Below are 26,624 nucleotides of genomic sequence, written 5' to 3'. Positions count from 1 at the left end.
AAGTAAAGGCCCCAGATAATTCTACAAAAATGAGACACTGTCATCATAGCCTTTGTGAATTTACAAACAGAAATTCAGAAATTGAATTATTCTTGCAGTTAAGTGAAGTGAGACGCACACTGTGCAAGACAGGAGCAAGGCCTATGTCAGACATTTTTCATCTGTGACAGCCATTTTATCCAATGGCATTTCCCTCCATCTCGGAGCTCTCTCTGTCTGCAGGGAATGTATTAATTGATTCTGGAGACTGGACTTGCTGCATCCTGCAGCTTGCATGTGGCTGAGACCTGAATGGAGTTTCTAATGGATTTTTATAGCAGAAATCGTTGTGTGGCCAAGGCCAACCTAGGCGTCCCACCGAGAGATGTGTTCATTAAGCCTCCGATTGATCCACGCTGTTCTTTCTCTCCTTCCTGTGCTGAAGAAAATACTTTTTTTTCTAGACGAAATAGTGCTGCAGTGAACCCCCAAGGAAGCAGACACTTAAGGCGGCAGTAAACTTTTACTTTATTTTACTTTTACTTCCCTCCCTGCAGTCTTCTTCCTCTGTCATCTCAGTACAGATTATTCAGTTTTACCCTCCCACTCTACCTCCTTCTGGATGTTTTCCTTGTTTCTGCACCTCCCTTTCCCTTCTTCTTTCAACTTAGCTGCTTCTTTGTTTTAGTTGTTTCCACCCACTCACCTCAAAGTACTTCTCTTGTCTTCTCTTGTCTTCTCTTCTCTTGTCTTCTCTTCTCTTCTCTTCTCTTCTCTTCTCTTCTCTTCTCTTCTCTTCTCTTCTCTTCTCTTCTCTTCTCTTCTCTTCTCTTCTCTTCTCTTCTCTTCTCTTCTCTTCTCTTCTCTTCTCTCTTCTCTCTCCTGCTCTCCTCTCCTCTTCCTCTCCACTTTCACTCCACATCAATGAAGGTGTTTTCATTGGTTGTTTCAGATTTCCTCTTCATCATCCATTTTTCAACGTTTGATGATGCAGCTGCAACTGAGACTTCGGAAAAGATCCACCAAAGATCAGTCCTTTATTTTTTAACCTTGTCTCTTTCCCGTGTCTCTCTCCAGTCATCCAGCTCGTCCCAGGAGCGTCTGCACCAGCTGCCCTTCCAGCCGACCATGGACGAGTTGCACTTCCTGTCCAAGCACTTTGGCAGCACAGAGAGCATCACGGACGATGACGGGGGGCGTCGCTCGCCTCACGTCCGCCCTCGCTCTCGGAGTCTCAGGTGAGACATGACAGATTATTGGGATTTTTTTTTTTATTGCAAATTAAGATTTTGTCCTGTCTTCAGTGAAAAGGAAGCTACTTGTGACTGAGATGAGGAAAGGAAGTGATATTTGTAAAGTTTCATAGTGATTGGTTTTAACTACTTTATGAAATTAGTTTGCAAGGAGAAAAATATTAAATAGCACTTACCTTATCCTTAAACTGTTAATATATACTACTGGGGAGATAAGTATATCAAAATAATCAAAAATTTTAAATATTCAATCTTGAGGTACATGTACTTTACTTGAGAACATGTTTTCAGTGTTAGGTTATTTTCCACTGTTGTTGTATCAGTGTCACTCCAACCCTCCAGTGCTTTGAGCCTCACCAGAGTTAAGCAGTTTCTTCATTAGCAGCAGTCTCTGGTGTGCACGTTGTTCAACCACACCTATTATTATCATCGCCGGGCCTCTGCATTCAGCACCCACACCTAACTACCTACAACAAGTCACTGCTCACTAGTATTCAGTTTGTGTACTGAGCACCTCATCCCGACTGCTGTTCCGACTCTAGTATTGATCACAGTGAATATGAAATGTTTCCATTTATTGATTAATGAATTCTACGATTTAATAAGGTTAGACTAAAAATTGAATGAATTTCCGATTGCCCTATTAGCATAATGTACACGGACGATGGACATGATGGGAAGCAGTGAAATAATCCTCCACTCAGGTGACAAATACAGAATCTCATCTCTTACGTCTCACAAGCCGCCTCGCCTCTCCATTCCTCTCTGTTTTACTCAGACGTGTCTCCTTTGGTATTCTCAGTCAGCGCCGTAGATTACACTCCTGCTCTCTGTGTTTGTCTCTCTGCAGCCCGGGGCGCTCTCCTTCCTGCTATGACAATGAAATAATGATGATGAACCATGTCTACAAGGAGCGCTTCCCCAAGGTCAGCCGCACACAAACAAATACACCGTGTGTAAACTCTGCATTCACACGCTCCTCAAATATGCCCACGAACACTATGCAAACAGTGCCCAGCTTTTTAGCTACTGTGAATTTCCTTTCCATTTAAAACCGTTATCTAGTGAAAGATTTAAATGCAGATCTTTACAGTAAAAAGCAGAAATCATATTTTTGAAGCTGAACGCCTGTAATCAGGATGGTGCAGGGCTACTGAGTGAGTAGAATGCACCGCTTCAGCCCAGGTCAGCCCTCTTTCTCATCGTGCAATGTGCCTTTACCTTCATAGAGCTGAATTTCACTGGTATGGCCAGGAAAATGAAACAGGTCCCAGCACTGAACCCTGGAGGACACATTGCAGTGGTAAACATCTGATTTCACAGCCCTCTGATCTCCTGGAATTGTTCTTTGTGAATCGTGGGATCACTGAAAGGCCTTGAAAATGTTTGAAGCCCCCGATTATATGTTCTCATGTCTGTTCAACTGTACAGTTGCAGGCTGTTAGAATATAAAGCATAGATGGTTAATATATATATATATATATATGTCATCAACTAGTAGGATGTTGAAGGCCATGGCTTTCCTTTGTGTGATGTATTATTTGTCAAGGGCTTCACAAATGCATTCACATTATAGATTTCAGGGAGGATGACCTCTTGCACTGAGACGTTATCTCCTGTGATAGAGGTTTATCGTTCTCCTCTGACCTTCAAAACAAAGAGAGCTTTCAGTCAGAGGGCTGCCCCTTATGTGTTGTTTATTGCACTGTTCAAGTTAAGCTGTTGACAATGAGGTATGTTAAAACTCCTGGAGGTCGGCCATGTTTGAGATCCTAGTTTGGACTTGTCTGTACCGGATTTTAAGCACAAACTAAATTAGATCATAACATGCTCAACCTGGAACTAACGCTCTTAAACATGTCTTTCTATACTGAGATTTGGACCTGACTTAATGTTTGAGATGTTTAATGTTTGAGTCAAATACTTCTATGGCCAAGTGTAAGTTGGAAACTAGAATACCACTTGCTAGAGCACATACCTCCACCAAAGTCCCACAGGTTCATCAAGTTTTGTGGTAATCCATCTATTGTTTTTTGCGTCACCCTGCACAAAGAAACGCAGATGAAAACATAACCACCTTGGCGAAGGTAACAAAAGATACAGTTTATTTTTTCTAATTTATAAGCTGCTGATGTGTTAGCTTAAGTAATTTATCATCAAATTCAGACCTTTTCTAATTCCTCTCCAAACTAGCAGAGCACCATTGATTATCTTTGACAGGGGATTACATTACGCTCCCTACACCCGCCTGACAACGTGACAATAATTGACTGTTTAACCACTTTCTTTTCTTCAATCAGGCCACGGCTCAGATGGAGGAGAGGCTGGCAGAGTTCATTCACAGCTACTCCCCAGAGAGCGTCCTGCCACTGGCCGACGGGGTCCTCAGCTTTATCCACCACCAGATAGCTGAGCTGTCCAGAGACTGCCTGACCAAATCCCGCGAGGACCTCATCACCAGTGTCTACTTCTGTGAACTGCAGGAGAACCTGGAGAAGCTTATGGATGACGTGAGTCGCAGGAGATGGAGCGGAGTAATGAGTGAAGTCTGTTGCTTTTGTTCAACACTACATCGCACAAACTGACCCTGTCTGTGTCTCTATGTCTGTCCACTTCAGGCTTATGAGCGCTCGGAGAGTTCGGAGCTCACCTTCGTCATTGAGCTGGTCAAAAAGCTCTTCATCATCATATCTCGTCCCGCCAGGCTCCTCGAGTGTTTGGTGAGTTTGACACTGCTGTCTAAAAGCATAGCCTGTGTTTGGTGAACAAAAAGGCTTTGAAATTGCTCTGATTCTTAATACACACTGATACGGATTTGACAAATGAGCTTTAATTGAATGTAGTGACAACATGTTTTATTTTCTTTTTTATATTCTGAATATGTTCTCCTTCATCTGCTGGGAGAGACTCTTGTCTTCACATGGGGATGGAGCGTCTACTCATTAATGCTGAAATGTAATTTAAGTAGTTGAAGTAGAGCAGGCTGTTTACTGTGCTTCCAGTCAGTAGTGATGAAACACAGGTTTTGCATGCATGCAGATTTTTGGCATTGCTAATTATATCACAGCAGGAAAGCTGTGTTGGCACCCTTCAAAACGCTTATTTAATCTTTTACACTTAATTTGTTTTACTCGTCGTTGCTTTTATGGTAAAAATCCTCTAGTTTAGGAATAAGAACATACAAGTCACTGACTGCACTCACATACCGAAAAAACTCCCAAAATGTAACACCTACCTGCACACAAATGGCCAAAATCTCAGTCTAAGATCTTGACAACCAAATACAAGCCCTACCCAGTACTTATCTACCCTGTGCTGACAAGTCTGTAGCTGGAGAAAAGAAAGAATCCACAAATAAAAATGAAATAAATTGAAATGGTTTACTTTATAACATTATCACGATATGTCTCCTCAAGTACTCTAGACGTGAAAAGTAAGTAGAGAATACAGTACATTATTACTACCTTGTTGTTTCGTCCAGCCCTTCTGACCTTTCAGTTAAGTCCTGTCCAAAATAATGCCTCGGACTATGGTGCAGACCATTGGTGCAAAATTTAGTTTGACCAAAAGAGGTGGTCTGGCTCGGCCCGGATCAAGCAAACAATGTTTTAGATTATGTGCAGTAGGATACCTTATTGATGGCAATGAAATTGTAAATCAGTTGCTTAATTTTCTCTGTTTAAAGGGAAATACCACTCTTTGCTATGCTGTGAGAAATTGATCCAACTCACTTGTTGCCAAAATCGTGGACGCAGCCCACGTAGGTTATGACAACAGGACGTACAAATGTCAAAATTCTTCAGTGTGCTTACTGCGATGTGCCATGCCATCTTATTTTATCTTATGTCAAAGAGAATGTCTGCAACTGAACTGACTGTAAACAAAGTTCAGTACTACCTGATTACATCATGTGATGTGTTTAGCGTGTGAAGCCAGAAGGTGTGCTGAAAACACAGAGCTGGAAACTCTACTCCCTCACCTCCTCCTTTCGGCACTTGTATATTTGCCTATTCACTCTAATCGTCTGCATTCACAAATCTCCTGCACTTGCTTCCAGTAAATGTAGTGTCACCTTCAGTAACATGAGCTGTGGCTGTCTGTATGCTCTGTAGAGGTCATGGTTTTGTTAATTCGGAGCAGCTCAGTATCATCAGAAATGCTGCACATCTCTGCTGCAGAATTTTACTGCCCTGGGATGTTTTATTACAACTTAATTCAAAACTTTGACAATATTCTTCCCACCTCCGTGTTCATCACTCCTCTCAGGCACACATACAAATTGTCCGGAGCCGTGTCCTCAGCTTTTTCATGCATACAGAACATAACTCAACAAAACTTACTTAGTAATAAAAAGTTTATACACCGGAGGCCTAGCCATCATGGATATCAGCTCACTGATTGATGGCCTCCCATGTTCGTCATTGGCGTGGTCCCTCCTCCCAGCACCGGTGGCTCATCTTTCTGTTGCCAAGGCAACCGTCAGAAGAGGTTGATGGGGTCAGGCAGGATGTTGAGGGGGCTTCAGATCCTTGCAGCCCTTTGGTTAGAGAGGAGAAGAGACACGGCTAAAATAGTGTCCAGGCCAGTAGAGTTAGTTAGGGAAAATGTCACAGTCAGTCTGCGTTTAGCTGCTTGACTATTAACCCGGAGCAGAGCGAGCTATCAGAGAGGCAGGTTAATGCCTCCATCTCCATACTCTGGTCTGGTGTAGGAGAGCAGATATGAAGGAGTGGGGGAGGAAAGAAATGATCATGGCTGCCCCGGGGTCTGCTTTCTAATCAAAATGTTATTCCACCGACGGGAATGAAACTGAATCCCACAGGACAGCCACAAAAGATTTTTTCATCGGGGAAAAAAGGATGTTTTCAAGAAAGCAATTTAAAGTTGGGAGCTGTATTAACACTGATTATGTTTGTCTGACAGCTCCATAGAGGTGTTTGGGCAGGAATTTCCTGCGGCTTGTAAAGTAAAGTCTAGTTTATGTGATTGTACTTCAGTTCTGGATTTGCTTTGATGCGTTTATGTGGTGCAACACAACATAACATCGCTTCATCAGCAGTCATCCTTTGTAAGCTGTTATCACATCCCTTTGTTTCTGCTAACCAGGGAGATAACGCTGGTGGTTCGATACCTGGCTGTAGGCTGGGGGGGGAGCTGATCAATATGGTGTTATATTCTCTGATACGTTCTCTGTTCATATGTGATCATCACACTGAGCCAGAGGATGTGTTTCTTCCTATTCGGCAGAGAGTTCACCTCTTCAACTCTTAACTGTTCCGCACTCATTTCAGTGCCACGATAAACAAATACTGTACACACACATACTACACACTATATATAATGTAAAATAGCAAAATGGAAAGTTTCTGTTTTGTTTGGACTGTTGTTTGTTTTCATTATTTTTTGCCATTTTATAGACATAGACAAAGTAATTGCCAAATTATGTGACAGTTAGAATGTGTCAGAATTAGCTGATGCTCTAAAGGCAGGAAACACAAATCCAAATATAATTTAGACAGCTGACTTGTAATTTGTCACATAAACCATGATACCATCATTATAAATCTTTTTATATTTTTTTTTTCTGCTCTACCACTGTTAGTATCTTATGGGCATCATACAGAGAAAAACAAACATTAACACTACAGGCAATTTACTGTCAATAAGAATGAACATAATACCACACAATCACAGGTAGAACATGAAAACTCCACAGAGAAATAAAACTGGGATTCAAAATCTCTTTGTTGAGGGAGACCTGGCCAAGGTAGCACACTGTTTCAAGGTTACTGATCCATAGAAAATGAAGCACATCAGAGAAACAATGTCCAGTTTAGGAATAACATGTGCTCTCTTCGGTTGCACAGCATTTTATGAAAGCTTCCAAATCGCCCGTGGGAGACACAATCATTGAGCTGTAGATTCTGTAGTTCTGGAGGTTATTTCATGATGACTGGGCAAAGTAGGAGAAAGCTGCTCTGAGTTCTGAGTAAATCCTGGATACCCGGTGGAGAGCAGCCGTCCAGTGGAGTGATAATCACAGCAGCGCTTTTTGAGTGATAAGGGACCACAGAGATATGAAGGGGGAGGCCCCGTATGGCTTTATAACTAAAAGGAGGCTTCTCCTTAGGCTTATTGAAGACCAGAAAAAAGGGTCTACTACAGAAAGCTGGTGTACCACTGAGTATTGGCAATGTAGTTCTGAGGAGGCAGCATGAATTTAAATGATGTCCCCATAGTATAGAACACTTCAGAGCGTAGCCTGGGCAAGTGTTTTACTATCTGTGAGATTGAGGAAGGCCTTGTCCTGATAACAAAAACTCTTCTATTTCTCAGTTTCTCCCCAAAGTTCTTAATGAGGCTTCTGAGCAGACTATTGAATGATCTGCATAGAAATGCACCTAAGCTGTAAGCACCCCCCCCCCCCAATCATAGGGGGGGGGGGGGGTTAGGATTCAACCTTTAACATGTTCCCATCTGTGTGCTTGCCCTGTGCTCTATCTGCAGAGTCGTCTGAGCTTTATCATACACAGTTCAGCCTTTTCACCCATATCACCATTAATTCTCTTGAAAATCAGCTTGATATTAAAGGTTTCCTTTAACACCTCAGCTCATCTTCTACTGTGTTGACAGGAGCTGATTAAGAGTTCTGCTTTTTCAGAGGTGTTATGAATCCTGCACTGCTCTTCAAACCAATCTACAGGTGTTTAAAATGTATTGTGATATATTTTATAACGCTACGTGTGAAATCAGCAGGGACAGTCTTTCACTGCATTGTTACCACCCTTTTAATTTGGGCTCCTATTCGTATCAATTTGGATTCAAAATACTACATTTGAAATATTTTGACTCAGTTTTGGCAGTTTAAGCTTTAAGGTACATTTATATCCTCAGTTCCTTTGGCATTTCATGTATTTTCTTCTTTCAATAACAGGAGTTCAACCCAGAAGAGTTTTACCATTTGCTTGAGGCAGCGGAGGATCATGCCAAGGAGGGACAGCTGATGAAGGCAGACATCCCTCGGTACATCATCAGCCAATTGGGTCTGACCAGAGACCCACTGGAGGGTAAGAGAGAAGAAAGAAAAGAAATGTTCCAGGGGGTGATCAGCTGAGCATGAAACCAGCAGGGAAGCAGGAGCCCGGGAACTGTGTTAACATGTTTTGTCTTGTTTGTGATGGGCTGTAACTACTTCTTCCTGAAGCTGTGTCTTCTTACTATCCAGCCAAGCACTAAAATCTCTGCTTGTCAATTTACTACATTATGTTGATTAGTAAAATGTGAGACACAACCAAGCTCTCTCTCATCTAACCAAAAATGTCAACTATTGCTTTTAGCCAGAGATTTCAAGGTGGGAGCCACAGTTTCTCAGAGGGATAGGAAGAGCTGCATGGGGGCGGTGGGCAAGGAGAGGGAATGTGATGTGAAAGTGACAGATACCTGCCGGTGCTCAACAACAAGGGGAAGACACTTCAGGAGCAGAGTTAGCTGTGCCAGAGAGGAGCTCCCTCATTATCCTGTGCTTTTTTACTTTGTAGATTTTTTTTGCATACACAGAAAAACTATTAAACTAGTGGAAAGTAAAACTGGAAAATAAATACACAAAATCTGTACTTTCATCTTATATATATGTTGAACCAGTATATGCATGCCTCATTCCGAACTGAGGGAAGTCCACCATGGACTGAAACGTTTGCACTTTTGCATGTGAAATGTAGACATTTGAAATTCAGACTACACTTTTTTTTGTTCTTTGTTCTTTCAGCTATTGATCCGTTTTACAGGATGTTAAGGACCAGCATATTTATTGAGGTGTAGAGTCTGGATCATTTGTTGGCTGCTGGTGCAGTGGCATCACTATCGTTCGTTAATCGTCAGGGCTGATGCTCTCGCTCCCGTTCCAATCCATCAAGAGCTCTTCATTAGCTGATGGGCTAAATGACCCAGAAAACAATGTGGTTTTTTATTTTTGAGAGAAAAATGAAAGTGAAATATTGGCCTGTTAAGTCTCTCTCAGATTATCTCCACTAACAATATGAGACTTGATAGCTCGATCTTGCACCTTTTTCTGCACCTACATGGTTTTACACAGACACAAATTCACACCCACGCAGCTGCATGCATGTTTGTACTTCATACTCTCATTTCTTTTCTTGATTCCCATGGAAACAGTTGACGGAATCATTTTTTTCCATTATGACATAACGTATGATTTTCAGCCCAGTGACTTTACATTGTTCAAATGACTGCAGAGCAGCTAATTATTAATCAGTTATTTCCCTGATTGGGAATGTAAACAGCTGTCACTTAAAGCTGTCATTTACAGTACAAGAGGGCAAGAAGACTGGAAATTAGCTGCCAGCTCTACACAAGGAGGAAGGAGGTGGGATGCAAAGAAAATGAAAAGAAGTAACAGATTGTAATTCTAATATTTTTCTCTCTGTGATCAGAAGCTTTTGGCCCTTGTTGTTTGAGAAGCTTCTTACAGCAGTGTGGGAGGCCTGGGGTTATAGCTTTAAAATCACCTCTCATCATTTTGGTGCTGAGTTTGGTTGCTAACTTACATGTTTTTCCACAGAAATTGTGAGCCTTGACAGCTACGACAGTGAGGGTCCACACACTCCAGAGACTGATGACTCGGCAGAGGTGAAAACCAAATATAATCACAGACAGATATTTAAATTGAGCTGCTGTGATCTGATTTATAATCTTAACAATGCTGGTTATATCATCAGGGAAGAGGGAGAGCCATGAAGCCACCGAGTGAAGAAGATTTTCAGAACATCAAACTCATCAGCAATGGAGCGTATGGGTAAGCAACAGATCTACCTCTTGAACCAACCTGTTATGTAGTGTTTTAATTGAAAACAACAACAATAGTACGTATATTTCCATTGATAAAAAAACATCTGCCTTAAAGGTTCAATGTGTACGATTTGAAAGTGAAAGGGATCAATTGGCAGAAACTGAATATTAAATAATGATATTTTCACTAGTGTGTTTCATCTAAATTGTAGGCATTGTTTTTTTCTTTAACCCAGAATGGGACCTTTATATTTAAATACTCTATATTTACATCCGGGGTAGCCCAAACTACAAACTAAACCATTTTTGAGTTTTTATGACAACTGAAGGCCACCACAGGTTCTTTGTCATACTTGGAAGGGGAAGGGGAGGGTGAGGTGAGGGGTATTCAGCTGCAACATGCAACTTCACCACTAGATGTCACTTAATTCTACACACTGAACCTTTAAATGTAAGAAACCATTCATAACATTTATGGCCCTCGTGGCAAACTCCACATTATTATATCTCAGCTGTACTGCATGGGAAATAGATGTAGCATTTATTTTTACCACTGTCTCATCCTGTCTTTTGCTCGATGTCCTCCTCTGCCTCACTCTCACTCCAGTGCCGTCTACCTGGTGCGGCACAGGGAGACGCGTCAGCGTTTTGCCATGAAAAAGATCAACAAGCAGAATCTGATTCTGAGGAACCAGATCCAGCAGGCGTTTGTCGAGCGAGACATCCTGACCTTCGCAGAGAACCCCTTTGTCGTCTCCATGTTCTGCTCCTTTGAATCGCGCAGACACCTCTGCATGGTCATGGAATATGTCGAGGGTAAGAGAGTCAGGTTTGGTTTGCCGTAAAGACGGACTCAAGCTGATAATGTGTTAAGGATTGTGAGGCCTCTCTGATTCTGTGACTGTTTGTATGTGCCTGGGGAAATGTTGTGTTTGTATCTGTTTTCTATTTTAACACTTTTCAGACTTGAACAAGCACTTTGTGGTGTTTGTGTTTTCACAGGTGGCGACTGTGCCACGTTGCTGAAGAACATCGGCGCTCTGCCTGTGGAGCTGGCGAGGATGTACTTCGCTGAGACTGTTTTAGCCCTGGAGTACCTGCACAACTATGGCATCGTCCATAGAGACCTCAAACCTGACAAGTGAGTGTTTTAATGCCCCAAGGAATAATAATGTTGTACTTAATATTGATCAAGTGTTAAGTGTGAAAATAGTTGTTCATATTATGATGAAAATGATTATTATTCATGTTGTTTTTTTATAATTATTATCACCCAACAGAGGTAACTGGGAGACCTGAGTGTTTTAGTGTTTTGCAGCTTCCTGTTTAGTTTTACTGTCAGCAGCTTTACAGTTTTGTTTTAGTTTTACCATGAGACTAGATTGGATTAGTTTGAGCAACAAAGCTGTGATAAACACACGGCTCACTACATGCCCAACTTTCAGTGGCTGGAGAACTGTAAACACACCACATGGCCAGAAAAAATATAATTTTTGGTTAAGGTTGATATTTGTTTACGTCTGCTGTATCTTAAATGAAACCACTGTTTGCTAATATGTTCAGCATTTAATAAAAAAAGTGCTGCTGACTACAGTGGCTAAAAGGTAACCCACTGCTTTAAAAGTACTTCAGTCTCTAAAGAAATTATAATAGACTAAATTATAGTAATAAGACCTTGGTTGTGAAAATACCCACTTACTCAATTAAATATGGATTTTATTGCCTTGTGCCAGAGTTTGAACTTAATAAATGTCAAATGAATAAAAATGTCCTGTCTCCTTTCTCCACATAGTCTCCTGATCACCTCCATGGGCCACATCAAGCTCACAGACTTTGGCTTGTCGAAGATGGGCCTAATGAGCCTCACCACCAACCTTTATGAGGGACACATTGAGAAAGATGCTCGAGAGTTCCTGGACAAGCAGGTACAGACCCCATAGCCTCGTGCCACTCTGTAGGCTTTCAGACATTAATTGCAGCACATTATCCTCACATTATAATGCACTAGTACATGTCTTTGTGCCTGTAGCTGTGTGACATTGGTACAAAGAGTTGCCCCGAGGAGAATTATGGCTTCTATTTTATTCCTCATCAGTCATCACAATTATTTGATGTCACTGAGGCAGCAAGTGCAGCATGAAATAAAAGCCGGATTAGTGTCAGAAATGCACACGCTAAGTTTAAAGTCGATCAGATGAGCAGTTGTCGAGACGGTCGAAGGACAGACAACGATTTGAGGATTTATAAGGCTGGCTCAAAGTCAGGATGTTTGGTGGCTGAGCAGACAACTCCCATTCCCAGCATCCTTTAGACTCCTCCAGCCATGCGAGCCAACCTGCCAAGTCATCCGGCAAAAAATCAATAATCTCCTAATAAAGACTTGCTTCCTGTGTTGTCTGAATTAGTGATTCATTAATGCTCTCCATCTCAATCCCATTTTGCTATTATAGTCATTGTTTATGCTGTGAGTTACATTAGTCATGATCAGTCACATCGACCTCGCATGTTCTCCAGCTTCTCTGGGTGGAAGTCGGCATCTGTTTGTCTGCCAGTGACCAGCTCACATGTGCACGTGAAACAGTCCAGGAATTTGCTTTTCAGGATTCTAGTGCAGAGTCAGTTTTAATGCTTTGAGCACCACAAACAAAGATCTAAATAGCTACATCAGTGGATATATATATAGGATAATTTAACGATTTTAAAGGATGTTCTCCTGTTTCATCAGAGCTCCTAAACAAATTTTTACATCTTCAGGTATGTGGTACTCCAGAGTACATTGCTCCGGAGGTGATTCTCCGTCAGGGCTATGGAAAGCCGGTGGACTGGTGGGCCATGGGCATCATCCTGTATGAGTTCCTGCTCGGCTGTGTTCCTTTCTTTGGAGACACTCCTGAGGAGCTGTTTGGACAGGTCATAACAGGTCCGAGAACAATTTCTAACTGAAAATACCATTGTTTGTATTCGTTTCCCTGATTGTACACTAATGCTGAGAACAAACTGAACATTACTAGTCATTAAAAGGAAAACAAGCAAACAATCATATGCTTCTACAATGTGATTTGTGTTCCTGTGCTGTCATTATCCGCTGTGTCCCTGAAGAAAGGGAAAACAAAATGTCTTTAACTGATACCTTTCTTTAGTTTAACATTTTGCTTAAAGTTCTGGTATTGAAGAAGATTTTTCTGTGGTTTGAATTGTTGGTTTTTACTCTGGCTTTTTGCTCTCTCTCTTTTGTTTCTGTTAGACAATATAATTTGGCCAGATGGGGACGACGCCTTGCCTGCAGATGCCCAGAGTCTCATATCAGCTCTGCTGCAGACCAACCTTCTCATGAGGTTGGGAACAGGTACTTACTTAGGCCTTTATTTGACACAAGACCTACGATCTGCAGCCATGTGGCAACAAGATTGAGAATCAAAGATGCATACAAATTATTTTGGTAGACAGTGAGATGAAGTAAGGTAGCCTAGCAATAACTGGACACAGGGGCTAACCTAAAACAATCCTCCTTTCTATAATCTGTTGTGGTTTTAAGGGGATATGTTCCAGACTCTTTCTTTACTTTTTGACACAGTCCAACTTTTCTGTCTTTGTGCCAAGTTCATTGTCTCTTGTGTAGCTCTATTTTTTCAATTTATTCAATTATCCATTCTAGTCTATTTTTAATTTGATCTCCGCCAAGGAGGTTTTTGATTCTGTTTTTGTCTTTTTTTTGTTTGTTCTTTAGCAGAATTATATAAAATTAAATAACCTATATATGAGATTTTTAATGTTTTGTATTTAACTTCTTGTTGCATTTGGTTGGGTTTTCATATAAGTCATTATTATTTGCTACAACTAAACTAAATTGGATTAAACCAAACTTAACTAAGCTAAAAAGAAATATATAAAAAAAACTACTAGACAGATTTCCATTTGGGTTCATGGAGGGGTCGGGCATGATCCAAGGAAGAACCCACTAACTGTTGGTTTGGATCAAGGGGCAGATCTATGATTTTCTTTAACATTGTTGTTCAGAGACATTTTTTCATAAGCTATGGATCTTGATTTAAAAAAAAAAAAGTGTTATCTTATGAGGATCAATGTAAAGAATCCGGATCTAGTGTATTCACATATGGTCTCATAAAGTTGTGTTGTTCTTACCCCTGCCACCAGGGGGGGCGTTTGAGGTGAAGCAGCACTCGTTCTTCACCGAGCTGGACTGGAACAGTTTGCTGAGACAGAAGGCAGAGTTCATCCCTCACCTGGAGTCAGAGGAGGACACCAGCTACTTTGACAGTACGTGTCTGGATTTATGTGTCTGCTGAAGTGCAGCGCTTACATCTATATCGGGTTTATGGGTCCTACAATAATTTCCTGACAGCGTTCCAATCAGAAATGCACACTTTAATATTGAAGTGACAGCTCATATATATCATGGCTTCACTCCCTCCTCTAACCAGCCCGCGCGGACCGTTATCACCACATCAACACGTACGACGAGGATGACACCAATGACGACGAGCCGGTGGAGATCAGGCAGTTTTCCTCGTGCTCGCCTCGCTTCAGCAAGGTCTGACTTTGTCTCTCCTCACTCTATCGCTTTATATGACTTAACATAGAATCTCACTCGTACCTTCAGGTTATGCGACAGGATTAGTTGCGGAGGGAGAGATGGATGAAATGAGCTCGTAGGTCAGAGACAAGCAGCTGCAGTCTGGAACCAGGTGTCACACCTGAAGTTAAGAGAGTCCAACTGGGCTTGTTTCAACTGCTCCTCCTTATCCCTCTTGTCTCCAGATCCTTTTTATAGGCAACTCAGAGACCCATGTACCTTTCATAGCGAGGCCACGGGTCGACATTCTCTTCTCTACTTGTCTGCAGATGTGCGTTTAATGACCCAGACAATCTTTCATCCTTATTTTTCATCCACACTCTCTCCTGCCAACCCCTCCACTCTCAGCGCGCCAACCTGCTCTCTCTGTCACACTTCCTCTGGTGGGATTTTCTCACCTCATGCTGCCTTTTTGTTCCCTCTCTCATCTCTCACAATGCTATTCCCTCTCTTGCTCTCTCTGTCAATCTGTCTCTCCATCTGCCATTCACACAGTCCCACACTCTTTTGTTTGGGTTGTAAAGTCGTGAAGGAGCTGTTCATCAAATTTCTATTCAATCTGAGGTGCATATGAAGTTATCATTCAGAGCAAAGAGCTCGATTAAGGTGACAGAGGTAAATACTGAATTAAAAGATCAGAGATTCATCCTGGGTCCATGAAGAGCCTTAAAGTAATCAATAACATTTTAAGATTAATCCTAAATCAAACCAATATAAAAACAATAAAACAGGTGTGACGTGATCAGATATCTGCAACTGCTGGATTTTTTACAGACTGAAATTGTTTTCTGATTTAGACTCGAGTGTCTTCACCGTTAAAACTTAAATTTTAATTTAAAGTGTTTTTATGCTGTTTTTATGTGTGTTTTGTGTATACACTTTCACGATTCTCTGAACTGAACATTTGTATTTATTATTCTGTTCCCTTACTCATTAGTACAATACTACAATCATGTTTTAATGCACTAGCTCATTTAATATGGCCTCATTTAACCTCAGTGCCTCTGTCGTACCTCCTTGAGTACTTTGTTGAAATATAAAAAAAAATACTCAAACATACAATCAAAGTAATTAACAAAAAGATCATAAAAAAGCTGAAAGAGTGAAAGCAAATGACTCCTTTGTGCAGGTGAGATTATAAAACCCTGAAAGCTTGAGAGGAAATAATCTCACACCAAAGCATAAAAGGAAAAGGAAAATAAAAGGCACGTGTGTGATCATCTGGAGCTGAAAGCAGCTTTTCTCTAAATGTCCTATAGCTCTTTAATTTAATCACAGCATTGAGATGTTTCGTCGATTTGATGAAAATAAGAAATTGGCTCTGACATGGTTTTGGGTTTCTTCCTAAGGAGACAGCTGGGTCCTCAGCTGAGACTAGTTTCCATGGTGCACTGCTGAATATTCTGTAGTTCTTCCTTAACGTACTGTAGCTCGTCTTGTTGTCCTCCCCCACACGGCTTAGCTTCCCTTTTGTCGCTCTGCAATCTGCACATAATGAGAGCTTTACTGTGTGCACGTCTTTGTGGATATGTCAGCAATCACATGCATGGTAATAACGTAGTGCTGCTTCTCACCGAGTAGGTCACATTCCCTGTGTCCTGTTTTGGCTTGTTAACAGTGATTTGTGTGAGGCCGGGAGTCAGTTTTATTATCCTCAAATACACAAGAGAGTGTATTGAATAAACAGCTGAGACTGCATTGAACAGCAGTGGAAGATATGAGAGATATGACATTTATATAAACTCAAATTTGCAATTATTTAATTTAACTGATCAATAATCATTTTCTATCCGTGCAATCCCAATTTCCTACAAGTGCAATACTGATCAACTGTATATATTATGTTTACATTTTGCATTTTTTCAATTTTTGGTAGTTTATAGTTCATATTTTCTCTTTGCTGCAAATTTCACCATAGTGGGACTAACAAAGGACATTCGTATCTCTTCCGATCATATTGTCTCATATCTTATCTCATTTTCTCTTATCTTATAATATCATATTGTATCAACAGAAGCTTTTCTATTTGCCATTTTGCTTATTAAGCACATATTTACGACTGCTGCTTGATAAATTCCAATTATTAGACACTGCGGCCAATCAATATTATATAATCTTGACAAGGGCTGATGGACGAAGTTGGCTGTGAAAGCCATAATGGACATTTTTAGGTTTACACTGCCATAACCAATATATTGTGCCAGTATTTAAATCTTGACAATTTTCGTGCCAAAATGTTTGAGATTAGAAGGATTCATAATGTTCTGCTTGTTACAACTTTAAATATACTGTAAACCAGAATAGTTAGATACTCCTTTAGGAAGAGGAAAGTTTCATTACATGTTTAAAAGGCTTACATTGCCCATAATGCAACTCCACTGCTGACAGTTCAGAAGCCACCCAGCCTCAGGCAGACAAGCTACAGCGGTCTTGTAATATCGCTTCCTCTGACTCCACACCCTCAGATCTGTTTCACCTTCTAACTTGACATCACTTGAGGCGGTTTATCAGATTTGTTCACATATGCAGTAAAACTCCCAAACACCTGTTAACAGAGAAAAACAAGAGTTCTCCTTTAAACGGATAGTTCACCCAAAAAGGAAAATTCACTCATTATCTACTCACTACTATGCCGATGGAGGGGTGGGTGAAGTGTTTGAGTCCACATAAAACTTAAGGAGTTTTAGGGATAAGAAGTGTTGCAGTCAAATCCAATAGCTGGAATAGCATCTGCATCTTTTAATGTCCTCTATCATCTTATTATTTGTTTACTGTTATTATGCTGCAAAAAAAAAGATGTACAGCAATGAATAAAACACGTCTATCATTCGGAATATATCTGAAACAAAAACAGTAATCTTCAATCATATCATAGAAATACTTAGCTGTAATGCACATTCACCAACGACATTTTCCGCGGGCTATTAATAACTGCTGACGGACCACATGATTATTGATCTGACTGTGTCCCCCTGCAGGTGTACAGCAGCATGGAGCATCTCTCTCAGCTGGAGCAGAAAGCTTCGAGCTCTGTGTCCCGTCGGGAGCACAAGGGCCCGCGGGACGACAAGGTGACCAAGAGAGAGAGCCTGGGCAGCTTCAGCATGAGGGACAAGAGCTGGAGGACGGGGTCTCCTGAGATGTGAGTGACAGAGATGCCTACTGAAGCCTTCTTCTCTTTGCAGTCACACTTACCAGAGATCCTGCTTAACTGGTTTCTATATCAGGGAGACCAACTCCGACACTTCTTTGTGAGAGACTTCACGCTCACTTTGTGTCAGAATCAGGCAACAGATCTCACCTCCGCCAAGTTTGAAAACTGGGGAAGAGAATTGGATTTCTGGTTCACACTTGTTTTCATGATTTGTTATAAATGATGCAAACGTAGCTACTTGTTTAGACACAAATCCAGTGCCATGTTGTCTTGGATCATGGAAATAAGGAGTAATTTTAAATTGAATACAGGTCGTACGATAAAGTTGTTCACAATTAAATTAAATTTTTTTTGCTCTCAAGACACTTTTTATTGCAAGGTGGTGACCTTACTAAATTGTAGAGAGACCCAACCGTTCCCACAACCAGCATCTTAGGGAGTTTGGCGAGCAAACACAGGAAAAAAACTCTAGAGTGGGCGTCCGTCTGCATGGACCAGTCGGGATGAGTGGAGAGAAATGGGGGAGAGAAGAGAGAGACCAGAAACCGTTTTGAAACCGTCATATTTAAGCTCCTTCAGTTTTATCCCAGCAAATGAAGAGATAATTTGATCCCTAGATCTAGATTCATTCAACATAATTCTGCTCTGCCGTCATGCAGCAGCTCAGACAGACTGCCTGCAGAGGTCAGACCACACATTTAATTCACTGATACACATCTGATTGAGAACATACAGAATCTGATTGGCATTATTTCTCATTGCTCAGTTCCAAGTAAGCCTTTAGGAAGCACATGTCATTCCCTCTATATTCATATATTAAGTAAAATGATTTCTTCATAAACTCATAATGGATTGAAAGATTGATAAGGTGGGCGTGGATTATGATTTATTGCCTTGCATATTGAATTTTCTCTTCTTCCATATCAAGTAGAGATGATCTCTTATCATCTCTCTTCATTGTCAGCTACTGATCCTCAGAGATTTCTGCTGATTCTCATCAAAAGTTACCATAACCAGAATGTGCTAGGACTGCCATGATTGTCATTATGGAAATATTAGATTTCTGCTGTTAGCGCTTAGCTCAAAGCACTGCTGTCCCTAAACCATAGGCAGGGTTTATGTCCTATACTACAGCCAGTCAGCAGGGGGCGATCTAGGTGATTTGGTTTCACTTTTAGGGAGCTGTCATGTCATCCATTTTCACTTACGGTCTATGGCTGAAGATTCTCTGTGTTTTTGGATAATGGATTCTAACAGAGACGACACGTTGGTATTGCATTACGTGACTGCCTCCATTTTTCTTCCTGCAGGAAGCGCCTGTCGTGTTCAGAGTCCCTCTACATGGATGGTGACGCGAGCCCTCCCCTTGGGGCTCGGCGGCGCTTCTCAGCACTGATGGATACACATCGTTTTGCCTCACCTCTAGAGGGTGAGCCAGACCTCCTGTCCCGCCAGGCTCCCTTCAAGGTCCGCGGAACCTCACTGGACGGGACCAGCGTCCCCTCGCCGAGTCTTCTGGAGCAGAGGAGCAGTCTGAAAGAGATCAACGGAGCAGGTGTGTTGCAGCTGGAGGTCTCAAAGGTAGTGAGGATGGAGGAAATTAAAGAAATTACAGAGGGAGAGAGAGAAGGTGATAAAGAATTTATGAAACAGGCATATGAGGTGAAATAGCAGACTGAAATAGTCAATTAGGTGGCTGGTGTTGCGTCAGTGGGCAGCTGGACAATCATTAACTTCGCCATTTCCCAGCTCTTAAGTGCCGTTTTGTGATTTCAATATGACTCTACATCCTCACAGACAAGCCCCCTCGACCTGGAGAGACACCGGGCATTACCACGGCAATCCACACATTATCTCCAGCTCCTGCAGCAGCCAGCCGTGATGTGATGACCCCTCTGTATGACCCTCTGGGGGCCCGGGCCACCAATGACCTGGTGCTCCGCAGAGCGCGTCACCAACAAATGTCTGGCGACGGAGACAAGCGCAACTCCAGAGCTGGCAACAAGGTCATCAAGTCAGCCTCTGCCACTGCTCTGTCTGTCATTATACCATCAGGTGAGGGCCACAAGGAAACATTACAGCCAAATCCTTCAGGAAACACTTAAGTTGTGCCGCACTAATACAATATCTTCTTGTTTTTTACCATACTGCAACTAGTGGAGCAACATGGCGGCTTCTCTCCGCTGGCCAGCCCCATGTCTCCTCACTCGTTCTCATCCAACCCCTCATCCCGAGACTCTTCACCCAGCAGAGACTTCTGCCCAGCAGTCAGTGTGCTGCGCTCCCCCATCACAATCCATCGGTCAGGAAAGAAGTACGGCTTCACCCTCAGGGCCATCAGGGTCTACATTGGAGACAGTGACATCTACAGCGTGCATCATATTGTTTGGGTAAGAAACATGTAGTAGTGACCTTCCATAAAGAGGTCCAGAATGCAGCAGCAGCAGGACTTCTTAATCAAACTTAAAGTTAACATTTTAGATTTTAATTCTGTAGTGTGTATTTTACATATCGGTGAATTTTTTGTGTTGTGGATGCTTTGTGTATTTGCAGCATGTGGAGGACGGCGGCCCTGCACAGGAAGCTGGCCTGTGTGCCGGTGACCTCATCACCCATGTCAACGGGGAGTCTGTGCACGGTCTGGTTCACACTGAGGTGGTCGAGCTTATTCTTAAGGTAGGAATCAGTTACACTCACCTGTACCGTACATGGGTAAAATCCATATTATTATTATTATTATCCATATACTCTATAGATATTTCTATCTCTGTGTTGTCGATTACAAGAAAAGGGCTCTCTTATTAACTCTGTAAATAAAAGCAATGTGTAGGTTAGTCAGCTTTTGCAAACCTTAAATAAAGGTTGTTAGCATGGATTTAATTTCGTGTCACTGATTTGTGCAGAGTGGAAACAAGGTGACAGTGACAACGACACCTTTCGAGAACACCTCCATCAAAGTGGGACCAGCCAGGAAGGCTGGCTACAAGTGCAAGATGGCTCGACGGAACAAGAGGACTACGGGAAAGGACAGCCAGGAGAAGTGAGACATTAGACACCTGCACCAATGCACACAGATGTCTCTTGTTGTATATTGCTTATTGTTGTATATACATTAGTTATTGTTTCTCTGTACGTCCGTTCTTGTAAACCTTCTTTTCACTTTTCACTCTCTCTCTCTATCCTGCAGTAAGAAGCGCGGCTCGTTGTTTCGTAAGATCACAAAACAGTCCAATCTGCTGCACACCAGCCGCAGCCTGTCCTCTTTGAATCGCTCTCTGTCCTCCAGTGAGAGTCTTCCTGGCTCCCCAACTCACAGTCTGTCTGCCCGGTCCCCGACGCAGGGATACCGCTCTACCCCCGAGCCCTCATACCTGGGTAGGGCACTGGCACATCCTGTTTTATACCTGACAAACACAGTTACACATATATGTCATTTTAGGGCATGGATTTGGGAGTCATGCACATTTGTTTATGTCCTATAAAGTGTTTTAATGCCAGAAGTTATACCAGAAACGAAGACCAACACTCACTTTACTTTTAAATCAAGTGTTTGGATTTACCTCAGCAATTCAATGTACCTCAGTTGATGTTTCTGCGCTCTGTGGTCCTTTAGGTGCCTCCTCCCAGAGCAGCTCTTCAGCCTCCAGCACTCCAAACTCCCCTGCTCCATCACAGCACATGAGGCCCAGCTCCCTGCACGGCCTCTCACCTAAACTCCACCGCCAGTATCGCTCTGCCCGTTGTAAATCTGCCGGTAACATCCCCCTGTCCCCTCTGGCCCACACACCTTCCCCTACCCAGTCGTCTCCTCCGCCCTTGCCAGGCCACATTGTCGGGAGCTGCAACACCACCCAGTCTTTCCCTGCCAAGCTCCACTCCTCCCCACCGGTGGTCCGTCCCAGGCCAAAGAGCGCAGAGCCCCCTCGATCGCCTCTCCTCAAGCGGGTGCAGTCGGCAGAGAAGCTGGGCTCCCCTCTGACCCAGTCCAGTTCTACGGGAGGGCTGGGGGGTCCGCTGAGGAAGCACAGCCTGGAGGTGCAGCACTCTGAGTACCGGAAGGACGCTTTCCTCTGTGAGCTCGGGCTCCAGAGCCTGTTGGAGACAGATGGGGAAAATTTGCCTAATCCTCCTCACGTGCAGTCCTCCTCATCCTCAACTACACCAGAGACTGGAGTGCTGAAGCCTGCGAGAAGACTGGGGAGGCAGGAGTCACCGCTCAGCAGGGAAACACTGTTGGCTGGGAGGGAGAGGGAAGAGAGGGAGAGAGGAAGGGAGAGAGAGAAAGAGAGGGAGACAGAGACAGGGACAAGTCGGGTAGGAGCACCAGCATTCCAGTCATCTTTAACAAGAAAACCTCATACAAGTGATCTCTACTACAACTCACAAAGCTCCAGACTAGGTGCAGAAGGCACTAAAGTATCCACTCTGAGCACCCCGACCAAAACAACAGGGAGTCTTGGTGGTCAGATAGCACCTGAAAAGACCCACCAGGGTCAGGCTGAGTTAACTCCAAAACAATTAGACTCCAGGGCAGGCAGAGGTGTGTTATCTAATAGTAAAGATCTGCAGGAGCAGCAGCTCGGGGCGAGAACTGAACCAAAGCAGGAAGGAAACAACAAGAGTGGTTTCTGCAGGCCGAGTTTCCCTGGTGCTGCTTTCACTAAGAGCTCTGCTTCCATTCCAGATAAATCCATGGGCATCAACGTGACAGTGACAGCAGGTCCCCTGAGCATCAACAAAACCTTTAAGTCATCAGGGATTGGCGACGGCCTGAGAAAGGCTGGAGCCGAGAGCAGTGACTCAAGGACTTCAGACCTCGGCTCCAAAAGCCCCAAACTTACAGCTCGGGTCCTCGCTCCAGTTATCCCCCCGCATGGGCAGTCGCTCTCCCTGAGCAAGGTAAGGCAGGGACTCGGAGCCGTCAACTGCTACAGGGGAACCCTTGACTGGGAGGACAAGTGTCGCCTGGAGGTGGTGGAAGAGCACTCACCTTCTCCTTCTCCCTCCCCAACCTCCGTCGCCCCCTCCCTCTGCGGGCCATCCCTTTGCAAGTCTCGACCTGCATCCCCTGGCGACAAGACGAGCTTCGTAAGCCAGCTGACCACCGTGGCAAAAAGCGTCCTCGGGCCGATCAAGCTCGGCTCCCAGGAGGGGGCCAAGAGCAAAGAGCAGCAGACTAAGGCAGCGGAGGAGAAGCAGGGCGGCCAAGCAGGGAAGTCTGACACGCCCGCTGGAGGTCGAATGGTGGTTGGGGCTGCCGTGGTGACCCAAAGTCCTGCTGGGTCGCCCCTAGAGAAGGCTGCGACAGGCAGCAGCCTGCCCAAAATGTGACTGTCGCGGTGTCACACGAAAAAAATATGCCCTTTTTTGGGGGGAAAACAGTGCAACAAAAGTCAAGTACTTAAAACATTGTACATTCCAATTTCAGAGTATATAAATAGTTATTTATTGATTTCAATCATTGACTGATTCTAACTTAAAACCAGGATTAAAAAAAACTGTAAAGGTGCATTTACTATTGATTTTCTATTTTAAATTATTTAATAAGAAGACTCTTAATGTAAGGTGGAACACTTTATCAGATGTATATGTGTGTGGGTCTATGTGAACGCATGTCATATGGTATGTGCTGTACATGTTTAATAGATACAAGAGGTCAAAAAGTGCTTTACCGATCAAAACATGCTGAATACTGTGAATACCAAATCCTGTCACTCTGTTTTGTCTTTCAACCAGCCCTTTCTTCCATTACTGCTCAAACAACAGGACGGGGCAGAGAACTGAGGCACAATTGAGTTTATATGTTTTTATCGGAGGACACGCAGCGTTGGTTTGGAGACGGCGTGCGAGCAACAAGATGATTAAACTAATTTCTTCTTCATCGAGCAGTTTGCTTTCTCTGAGTTGCCCAGTCAGACAAAGCCAAGGCAGGCGCTCTGTCAGTTAACGTCATATCAGGCTCTGTCTGTCACAGTGGGGATTGTGTGTGTGTGTGTGTATTTCTGTGTACATGTGTGTGTGTGTGTGTGTAGCCACCTTGGGTCTATTTCTGGTGGTTCTTGAAGGCTGTGTCGTGCCGCGCAAGAAATCAGGGGTGACAGAGCTCAGGCTCAGCGCTTATCTTCACTTCGCAGGATGGCTGCCACTGCCCTTCTCTCCCCTCCGCTCCTGACTATCAGCCGACACAAACACATGCACAGACGCACACACACGTTGTCCCAGGAGGCCGCAGTGTCAGCAGCTGATTTTCCTGCATTTGAATCCACCCTCCCTATGGTCCGGGAGGCCGGATCGTGAGTGTGTTTGCGAGTGAGTGAGATAAGAAGTGTGTGTCTTCTTCTAAGGGTTACACACAGCCCGGGTGACTCAGCAAGGGCAATGACCAAACCCATTGCAGACATATACAGACAGCAGTGAGGATCCAGTAACAGGTTTTCAACCAGTCACACTGGCAATGAGAATATAGGATGTAAAAGCATAATTAAATAGTATAAGCACATATACAGTAGACCCAATAGTTGGAAAAGCAGGCAGTCATGGATGTAGCATACTGTTATTTATCTGTTAAAGGGCTCTATAGCTAAGGTAGGGTTTGTGGATGTGGGCATGGTGTATCACACTGAACCTGTTATTGTAAAAACAAGGTAATCTCCAGTATAATCAGAATGACTGTGTGGTTTGGTACTACAAGCTAGGTAGTCGAGGTTGATCAATGTATTGAAACGTAACGGTGTTTGAATCAGCCTCAGCGGAGGGTGAAACGTTCACGACAGATCGGACTCCATTCCCCTCCTCATAGTTCATATCTCAGTAACTCTCCAGTGTACATAATCTTATGCAACACGTGCAGCTGTGTGGGAGGGACCCCTGCCACTGCACGGCTTTTGCGCTTTTGAATTTCACTTTCTGCCATCGATTTGATTACATGTGTCTCGGATTCTTCCCTCGCCGTACAAACTGATTCAGCCAGCAACAGCACACATAAACTTCAAGAAAAATGTGGATTCTCATCAAATGTTTTGTTTCAAACAATTGGAAAAACAGGTTCAACTTCCCAAATGTTGATAGATGGTGAAGAGTGGATCCTTGTTGCTGGTTATTATCTGTTTGGAAATCAAGACAAAGAAGTGGAGGTGGCTAAATGCTACGTAGCGCTGCAGAGTGTGAACCTGATTGTTGCAGTTTATAACCTTTACACATAACTAGTCTTTAATATAAACTTTTCTCAATGCATTTCATATGCAATATAAACTCATGTAAATCCTTTTAAATGTTTAGGCTTCTGTTTGCAATCCATTCTTGAATCTAATATTGTTTCAATGATTTAACATCATCCCAGGAAAAAGTCCCATAAATCAGTCAGCATTGGTTTTTATTTGGCATGGTGCTCTACTGCCCTCCAATGGTTCCCAATGCCCACTGTCCACATTCATTAATAACTCTCTGAATGCCAGGACCGTTGATTTACTGCAACATGGATGTTATTAGCCATATAGGATTACCGAATATGCATTTATGTATCAGAATATTTGCAGTAATTATCAGATAACACTTGAAACATGAATTTATCGATTTTTGTTGTTGTGCTCCTCATGTGACTGTTAAAGATATCTTCTGGATAATAGGAATTAACATTTTTAGATAATCTGTCTTATATATTCTACTGATAGGAAGCAGTTCTTTTATATCTTGGTGTAAGAAACAAGTGGTCAGGTCAGCTCCGCTCACCCGACTAACAAAACTAACTGTAATGTAATGGTATTCAGCGAGTATGTCCACTTTCAGGCCTTCTCCCAGTCAATGGTGTCTATACTAGTGTTATACATTCGAGAACTTTCTTTTTTATTTGTGATTGACCGAGAGTAGTAGAAATGCACTTTATTTGATAAACATCTTCATTTGCTGGTATTGTTTGTAAGTCACTTCGAAGAAAATTCAATATATTGTATACAATTCTATAAAATTAACACAAAAGTCCAACTATAAATAAAACATTCCACGTTTCTCTGTTCACTGAAAAAGTGTTTATTTGTACAATTGGGGGCATTTTGTTTGTGATAGATGTGATTCAAATGCAGACACCTGAAGTGCAGTATGTGGAATTAAACTGTTCCAAACTTTGTCATTTTCCTGTCTCTTTAACTGACTTTCGACATCCTGAAACCTCCAGTAAACCCTTTTCACAGCAAACATTTTGGAGGATATAAGAAGGTGTAGCTACTGATAATATTTGCGACTCATTTCTAGTTTTGCAGTTCCAGGACCGTGGCTCACCGGCTCTGCAATGGTTCCCAAACTGTGGGACTGGAGAAACATTTAGGTTATAGTTATATATTGTGTTTCACAGCAGACATTTTAACATGTCAGCACACGTGGAACTAATAGCATTACCTTCTGCAATACTGCAATATTTTCTTGAATTAAGCCATCATTAAGGTTATAACTTCCACTCAAGCTTTTGCTTTTCCTGTTGGGAAAAGTAAGGATTCAGCAGCATTTACTCAGACACAAACAGAAGCCTAAAGTATGAGATGGACACATTTTTAATGGAGCAAATAAGAATAAGAATAATAATGTGTAGCTGGTATAGATTATCCACTATAAACTGTATCGTTATATTATATGATTACATAATTTTGTGGGCAAACAGAAAAAATTGTAAAAAAAAAGCATATAAAAGAAATGAATTTAATTTAATTAAATTAAATCAAATCAACCCTGCGCAGTCCACTTCTGCGTTTAAATATATATTTTTGTAATTTTTTTTTTTTTTAACGATTTTATCTGATGTAAGCCCTGGTACAAGTACCTCAAAGTAAAAATGTGGAATATGGCCATA

General features: G+C 42.5%; 1 protein-coding gene across 2 annotated transcripts in view; it reads left to right on the top strand.

Moving 5' to 3' along the window:
- mast1a (microtubule associated serine/threonine kinase 1a) overlaps positions 1 to 25,897 on the top strand; it is a 58,563-nt gene extending 32,666 nt beyond the window's left edge. For both annotated transcript variants that reach the window (XM_062387101.1, XM_062387102.1), the window contains 22 exons: positions 1,057 to 1,217; positions 2,083 to 2,158; positions 3,533 to 3,742; positions 3,851 to 3,952; positions 8,167 to 8,299; positions 9,811 to 9,878; positions 9,968 to 10,044; positions 10,645 to 10,853; positions 11,040 to 11,178; positions 11,830 to 11,962; positions 12,792 to 12,957; positions 13,282 to 13,383; positions 14,193 to 14,315; positions 14,480 to 14,589; positions 17,610 to 17,773; positions 19,096 to 19,340; positions 19,583 to 19,840; positions 19,943 to 20,175; positions 20,339 to 20,461; positions 20,689 to 20,825; positions 20,973 to 21,160; positions 21,399 to 25,897. In XM_062387101.1, coding sequence (XP_062243085.1) covers positions 1,057 to 1,217; positions 2,083 to 2,158; positions 3,533 to 3,742; positions 3,851 to 3,952; positions 8,167 to 8,299; positions 9,811 to 9,878; positions 9,968 to 10,044; positions 10,645 to 10,853; positions 11,040 to 11,178; positions 11,830 to 11,962; positions 12,792 to 12,957; positions 13,282 to 13,383; positions 14,193 to 14,315; positions 14,480 to 14,589; positions 17,610 to 17,773; positions 19,096 to 19,340; positions 19,583 to 19,840; positions 19,943 to 20,175; positions 20,339 to 20,461; positions 20,689 to 20,825; positions 20,973 to 21,160; positions 21,399 to 23,116 — 4,875 coding nt within the window. In that variant the 3' untranslated portion in view covers positions 23,117 to 25,897. The remainder of the gene's footprint in view (positions 1 to 1,056; positions 1,218 to 2,082; positions 2,159 to 3,532; positions 3,743 to 3,850; positions 3,953 to 8,166; positions 8,300 to 9,810; positions 9,879 to 9,967; positions 10,045 to 10,644; positions 10,854 to 11,039; positions 11,179 to 11,829; positions 11,963 to 12,791; positions 12,958 to 13,281; positions 13,384 to 14,192; positions 14,316 to 14,479; positions 14,590 to 17,609; positions 17,774 to 19,095; positions 19,341 to 19,582; positions 19,841 to 19,942; positions 20,176 to 20,338; positions 20,462 to 20,688; positions 20,826 to 20,972; positions 21,161 to 21,398) is intronic.
- The last annotated feature ends 727 nt before the right edge of the window (positions 25,898 to 26,624 follow it).

This window comes from Platichthys flesus, chromosome 5, assembly GCF_949316205.1.
Source record: "Platichthys flesus chromosome 5, fPlaFle2.1, whole genome shotgun sequence".
Classification (NCBI taxonomy): Eukaryota; Metazoa; Chordata; class Actinopteri; order Pleuronectiformes; family Pleuronectidae; genus Platichthys; species Platichthys flesus.
This window is presented reverse-complemented; position numbering and strand designations above follow the sequence as displayed.